A 7,503-nucleotide genomic window follows, 5' to 3' on the forward strand; every position below is an offset into this window, starting at 1 on the left:
GTAGATTTCGTTCTAGAAGCCCATTGTAGGATAGTACTTCTCAACTCCCCTATTATTTAGGTAAGGATAATATTACGAAGTGAAATATTGACGGCCCACCTTTGAATGTACGTACGCGCTCACATAATATAATTTTACATTTGCCTGGGGTAAAGCGGTATGCGAAAGATGTTAAGTCTATAGTTGATTGTTGGAGTTTATTTTTTCCCGATACGGTTATAGAAGAAATTGTAAATTGTACAAATATCTATTTAGCTAAAATCAGAATCAATTATCAGAGAGAAAAAGACGTACTCGACACTAATATTATTGAAATAAAAGCGCTCTTTGGTCTCTTATACCTAGCAGGTTATCTTCGAAGTAATCATTTGAATCTTAAAGACCTATGGTCAAATGATGGCTTCGCTCCAGAATACTTTCGTGCAGTTATGCCTGAAAAACGTTTTTACTTGTTATTACGTGCGCTTAGGTTTGATGATTTTCGCACGAGGAAGGAAAGGTTATCGATAGACAAACTGGCTGCAATTCGATCCGTATTTGATGATTTTGTAAAACGGTGTCAGGACTGCTATACTATAGGTGAAAATGCTACGATAGACGAAATTCTAGAAGGATTTAGAGGGAGATGCAATTTCAGACAATATATTCCTAATAAACCGAACAAGTATGGGATAAAAATCCAAGCGTTAGTCGACTCAAAAACGTTTTACACTTGTAATATGGAGGTATATGTCGGGACGCAACCAGATGGCCCTTTCAAGTGTGAAAACAACCCATCAAGTGTTGTGAAAAGGCTGATTTCACCGATATCGAAAACGGGACGAAACGTCACAATGGATAATTGGTATAACTATATACCACTGGCGACTGGGTTGTTGAAAACTCATAAACTTACTGTAGTTGGGACTCTACGAAAAAACAAAAGAGAAATACCAACTTGTTTTTTGGATACAAAAAAAAAGGACTGTAAACTCAACCATTTTTGGCTACGGTAAAGATATATTACTTACTTCATACGTCCCAAAAAAAAAACAAAAATGTCCTTATGATATCCATTATGCATGAACATGGAATTATAGATTCTGAATCCGGAGACCAGAAGAAGCCAGAAGTAATTACATACTATAATTCCACAAAAGGTGGCGTTGATGTGGTTGACGAGCTCAAGGGGGAGTACTCTGTAGCAAGGATCAGTTGCAGATGGCCACTTACGATATTTTTTGCCCTTATGAACATCGCGGGAATCAATAGTCAAATCATTTTCCGAGACAATACCAACCAAACTATAAGCCGACGGTTGTACTTGAAAACCTTAGGAAAAGAATTGACTAAACATTTTATGATTCAACGTTTACAAAATAAAAAATTATCAATTCCTCTTAGACAGACTATTATGAAACAGACTGATCAGGTAGAAAAACCCACGGTAGCACCGACTCCTGAATCTAGTGATCGCCCAAAATGTAGATTTTGTCCGAAAAGAAAAAATCGTAAAACTATGGTAATTTGTTTTATTATTTACTAAGTGTAAACATTTTTGTATTATTCTAAATAATATTTACAATGATTTTCATGTATGAAATGTGTAATGTTCCTATTTGTAAGGAACATACAGTGGCAACATGCACGTCTTGTGGTAAGAATAATGAAATCGAGTCTGATAGTGAATAACGTTAGGAAGTAAATGCTTATTTTTAAATAATTTTTTCCATTTTTTTTTTTTTGTATACATATGTTAAAATTAATAATAATTCTTACGAAATTTACTAAATTTATCATTACTATTTTTTAAATTGTGTATAAGGTTTATACCTAACAAAGTATTATTTATGTTTATAATTTTATAATTTTAAATTTTTATAAAAAGTTGTATTGAAAATATGATATGTATTTGATTTTTAATTTCTAAATATATTATTATTTTTAATCATTTTAAGAAATAAAAGTAATATTTTAATGCATTATTTTTGTTTCACTGACAACCACAAACTTGAATTTAAGATCTTAAACTTATTCTAATGAAAATCGTATGAAAAATTGGCAAAACAGGAATAAAGAGCATGGCGCTCACACGCGACTAACGGTGTTATAAAAATCATCGCGACCACTGACGGGTTACTAGACTTCGTATTAGATTTTCGAAATAAAAACAAAAATGTAAATATAAACAATTTTTAAATTGTTTTGTTACAATATTCAGATAAATCAAATCTATATGTTATGCCATTCCCTCAAAAATATTATTCTTTATAATCCTTACAATGGATAATTTTAATCTCAGATTACTCAAAAATATAAAAGAAATTATTTTGCGTTAATCCGTTTTGTCATGTTGTACGTGTATCAGAGAGAGAAAACAATCATCTTTAATTTAATGTTAGTATACTCCGTTTCAAAAGAGAAGACACCGGGCGGCGACCAGTTTCCGTTCGGCGGCGCGCATCCCCCACTTTGTCCCAGGGAACCACTTGTTTGATTAGCATGGTTGCTAGCGCTCCTAACCGATGATAAATATTTGACTGGTCGTTATACCGAACGATTCAAATTTCAATCTTTTGTGTGTATCATTTGTAATATCCTGTTTACACGCAGCACACCGTCACTAGCAAACGCTCAGTACCTAAATTGCATTTGATTTTTCATTATTATTTTTTTTAATTTTATTTTGTTTATCGAAGAAGAAATGGCTGGAGTAGAATTTTCGTCGCCGGTTAAACGAAATATCAAAGGAAAGGTATGTATATTTTTTTAACTTGAATCAATAGTTTAAGAAAATGAATATCGACCATTTCATAGAAGCCGTAAAGTAACAAATATTCAAATTTAAAAACGTGACATAATATAAGAAATTTAATTAAATTTTGAAAAACAGTCGATTAAAAAATGAAGTTCATGCGGTTTAAGTTATTAGTTGAATCAAGGGTTGATTATAAGCCTTATATAAAATATATTAAATTTTATAATCAAAAATACGAAATATAACATGAAAAAACAAATTACTAATATTTAAACTATATTCATTTCATTAACAAAATTAAATAAAAAGTAAACCGAATACTACTTCTTTACCAATTAAAAAATTTAACGCTTTATACTATAACATCTATTACAAAGATTTAGTTAAAGAAATATTTATAAAACTGTTGAACAAGATACTGATACCCACTTTTTTCTATAAAAAAGTATTTTGTAACTGTAACTAATTTATACACCTAAGTATAACATTTATTTTATATTAAAGTGTTTTTCTGTGATATACATGAGACACGTATAAAATATTTTTTTTCTAGGATATTGAACACAAAAACGTATTACCATGTGGTAAACCGATATGTTCTATTGTTTCCTTATAATATGAGTCGTTTTGTATCCATATAAGGACATACCAACTGTGCCCAAATGACCTTTTTTTTGTAAACTGTGCATCTGTGTCTGAAACTTATTTCAATATAGGTATACAGCATTTTAATTCACTACGTTATCTTTTATGTAACAAATGTGAACTGTTTATAACTATATAAGTTATAAGGCAAATAACTATTATTTACAGTTATTCAATTTAATAGTTTGGTAGGCAAAAACACGTGTTTGGGCATTTTATCCAAAATCACATATCGAGTTTTTACGATAATATTTTAATATATATTATAGCGAGTATGCACATGAACCACCAATTTGAGAAATGACTTAAGTCAATAAAAGGTTATTCGGAGAAAATAATAAAAAACTTTTTTTAAAGAACCAGTTACCAATACAGTATGTAAATTAACTAGAATGTCAGTAGTTGTGATTCGAAAAATAATTCAGATATTGTAATGCAGTTTTTTCAATGTAAATATGACTAATGGCCTTAGTGACCTTTAATATTGGTCAAAGTAAAAATAATAAAAAACCACTTACATTTTTTTGAACATTTGAAAACAGCTATTTCATAGAGTTATTTACTTGTAATATGAAGAAAAAATAATATTGAAATCCGTTTAATTTTGAAAGATCAAAAGAAACTTCTATTTAAAAAAATAAAATATAAAAATATAAAAAAAATATTATAGTTAAATTGTATATTTTTAGTAACTATAATGATCAGAACTCATAACTTCTAGCATTTACACATTTCTTTTTAGAGGATCTGGAGACGTATATTTGAGCTATTAATTTGTTTTAAAAACCTAAGATGTTAAATGTGAAATTCTATGTTGCATATTTTTGCATATTTAAAAGTTAAAATGATATTTTGCTTTTTTAAGTCTTTCTCAGTACCGTAGCCTTAAAACATTTTTTTCTTAATAACAACAAGTAATTATAGTAGTATTAATTATTTATATTTGTAATTACAATACTTTTTAAACTCAAAAAAAATGTAAATTTACTAAATAAATAAAAAATTAACTTAAAAAAATTTAGTTACAATTTTGATAAGGAATTAGTAATGTAATTTAATTACCAAAAAATAGTAATTTCACCAACACTGGAAATAACGTAATATAAAACTGCTCATTATTCATTTATAAACTTAACTTTTGTAAAAAAAATCAACCCAACACGTGAATATTCGATTTTGATAGGTAGGGTATGAAAATAAAATACAATACGATGTAATAATTCAAACACAATTTAAAACTACTTACAACTTAAAACTTATTTTATATTGGTAGGTACTATTAATTTTACTATATACAATGCAATTTTAAAAATATAAAGATTAATTTAAAGATATTATCTTTTTTTACGATGAAACTATTCATACTATTTTACGTTATTTCCAGTAAGGTATAATGAACTCGAAAGTTAATTACACTAATTATATGGTATACATTTATTGTTTTAAAATAATTTATTAAATAAATCTACAATTTCAAAATACTTTCAATTTTAAATTTCGAAATGTTTTTTATAAAAATTAATGTTGTGCAAATCCAGTGCTTGGTAAATAATATTCTCGCTTTCAAACATTTTTTTAAAAACTATTATTGTGATAAATTAGTATAAAAAATTTAAAAAAAAATGTTAAGTAATATTACTATTGTAGTACTAAATTTCTCACTTCATTTAAAAACGTTTAAAATTGAAAAAGTCGATTTTCATTTTTATAAAAATGTAGATAACAAGATATATTTATTTTTTTTAGTTTGTTTGTTCACGTCAACGTGAAATGATAATCAATGCGTATAAATCCAAATTAGCAGTCGATCCAAATTTGACTGTTAGAAAGGCGCGCGAAATCCTCTCTAAGGAATTGGGAATTGGTCAAAAGACAATTTCAAACACAATTGCCCAATATCGCGAAAGCAAAACAGTTTCTTCGCCAAACAAAATAAAAATTTTCAAAAACGTTGAAACAAAAGTAGACGATTTTGATAAATATGCCATCAGAAGGAAAATCCATCAGTTTTGGTTTAATCGTGAACTGCCGACGTTAGATAAAATTTTGACGGTAGTTAATGAAGATAAAAGTCTACCAAATTTCTCCCGCACATCATTATATCGATTAATGAAATCCATGGAATTCGAATATGCTAAACGAGGTCGTAACAGCGCAGTTACGTATTGCTCACGATCCTCATCCAGTGCTATAAAATATAAAATTAATATTTAAATTTATAAATCGTAAATTTACTGTACCTATAGGTCTTCGTGCATTGGCACGATATCCGAGTATTTTGGTTTGCGATTGGCGGTGAAATGAGCTCTATTTCGATTCGTGAATAACTAGTAAAACTAATACATTATACATTAAAATTTTACAAGCGATATAATGATAGGTTAAATTACCTCGGGTGACATTTCTCCGCTCCATCTCTGCGCCCATTGTTCAGCTAATTGACTTGTTGCAAACATTTTCAGCTGACTGATGAAATTCATGTCGTCATTCAACTAATTTTATCGTCACTTAATTTTTGATAAAAACAACCATTTTTTGGGTGTTTTTGTGATTCGACTTTGGTAAACTCCTGGTCCAAATAATACCCATAATCGCATACTGTTTAATACAAGTGGTCGTATGATGTTTAACTTTCGAACGACTGTTTCAAATATGCACCATTCCAAGTATTGAAGTTGAATAAGGTCCACTCGATTCAATAGTATTCTACACCCTTCTTGAGTTTTTGATTCTATCACTAGTACGTTTTCACCACTGTACATCATACTGGATAGTTTATAAAGTTCGGTTTCCAGAAATAAATTTCGCTTATATTTTTGCGGTTGATCCAAAATAAACGACAATATATTTCCCAGTGAAAATATTCGTAGAAAATCCGATGTTATTTTGACATACCGCGATGGTGTGACTATTGCACTACGGTGTTGAATTCGTCCGTAGGATCAAGTCCTACATTCAAAACTTACGGCCGTTGAAGTCAGTGTAAAATTACTGCAGTCGATGAGGCCCGCAGGTGGTGTTGGTGAACATAGGTAAAATTCTTCTTGTACACTGCAGCCATGTTTCCAATTGACCAGCCATGTAATAATTATTTTTAAACTCAGTACAGTTTTTAAAAAGACGAAGCGTAACAACGGTTTAGAACGATAAATATACGCACAAAATTTTTTAAAGATGGTTGAACAAAAAATATAAGCAGTGAAATAATAACTTTGAAAAATTTTTTTTTAAAGACTTAGAGAACGAAAAACGTGTAACGTGATTAAGACTGTGAACGTACTAAACGGCTACTGGCTCTTTAGTTAGAGTCTCTATAATAGGTGGGGATATTTAAATGGACTATGCTGAAATGTGATTAATTGATTTAAAAGTCTACCATAGAGTTCTAAGAGCAGGTGCCAGCTAGTACATAGGCTATTAAGAGCCGACGTCAACCTGGCGACTCGAGCGAATATGGCATTTATATAAATGTATATCGGTTATATAATGTTGTGTGTGTGTGTGTGTTCACTAATAGACATTTTAATATCTTAGGGTGCGACATCCTGGCGACAAAGACGTGAATCAGTTTGGCACATAAGCAGATGGCTAAAATGAGTATTAATTTAGAAATCATCTAATGGCAGGAAATATCTCCTATTGTTAAATAGTCATTTATTTGATTGACGTGTAATTGCCGCCTATTAGTATGCCTAAATGGTGGTGGCAAGTTGAACTGATTAAATGTATGCGAACGGCGGCAAAAATATGATAACAATATATGTTGATTAAATACAAGTCCGATCGGCGGGTAAATATATATGATAACAAATGATAACTGATTACAATGATTAGAATAACGTGTAATATGTTGATAACGAGTGATAAAATAATATGTTGATTAAATACAAGTCCACGCGCGGCCGTTGGTATGGTATAGTGGTGGTGGAAATTATACGTCTCGTACATATGCGATCATTTTCCAGTTAAATTAGATAGAATACACCTCAAGTATAAGCGAGCAACTGTGCAGCGGTGCGGTGGATCGATCGGCATGCGGAGGGCTCGGGTTCGATTTCCGGACCGATGAAAAATTTTGAAGTATTTTCGCGGGGCGGACAATGCTGGTTGGCGGCGGCCAA

The 7,503-nt window shown here is 30.3% G+C and overlaps 1 protein-coding gene and 1 pseudogene across 1 annotated transcript; one reads left to right on the top strand and one right to left on the bottom strand.

Annotated features, from left to right (window-relative positions):
* The first annotated feature begins 2,576 nt into the window (after window positions 1-2,576).
* LOC112592720 lies at window positions 2,577-5,686 on the top strand. The gene is made up of 3 exons (XM_025336873.1): window positions 2,577-2,734; window positions 5,129-5,544; window positions 5,629-5,686. Exons 1-3 carry the CDS (start codon window positions 2,684-2,686, stop codon window positions 5,684-5,686), a joined length of 525 nt encoding a protein of 174 aa, XP_025192658.1. The 5' UTR covers window positions 2,577-2,683.
* Window positions 5,687-5,763: 77 nt separating this feature from the next.
* LOC112592721 lies at window positions 5,764-6,467 on the bottom strand (annotated as a pseudogene).
* Window positions 6,468-7,503: the final 1,036 nt, after the last annotated feature.

The sequence above is a fragment of the Melanaphis sacchari genome, unplaced genomic scaffold (genome assembly GCF_002803265.2).
Source record: "Melanaphis sacchari strain LSU unplaced genomic scaffold, SCAv2.0 Contig187_pilon_pilon, whole genome shotgun sequence".
Classification (NCBI taxonomy): Eukaryota; Metazoa; Arthropoda; class Insecta; order Hemiptera; family Aphididae; genus Melanaphis; species Melanaphis sacchari.

Excerpts from the sequence above, each read along its gene's own strand:
- LOC112592720 (XM_025336873.1), top strand. The coding sequence starts at position 2,684 with ATGGCTGGAGTAGAATTTTCGTCGCCGGTTAAACGAAATATCAAAGGA. Across the intron at positions 2,735-5,128 it reads AACGAAATATCAAAGGAAAG|TTTGTTTGTTCACGTCAACG; the intron begins GTATGTATATTT and ends TATTTTTTTTAG. Across the intron at positions 5,545-5,628 it reads GGTCGTAACAGCGCAGTTAC|GTCTTCGTGCATTGGCACGA; the intron begins GTATTGCTCACG and ends CTGTACCTATAG.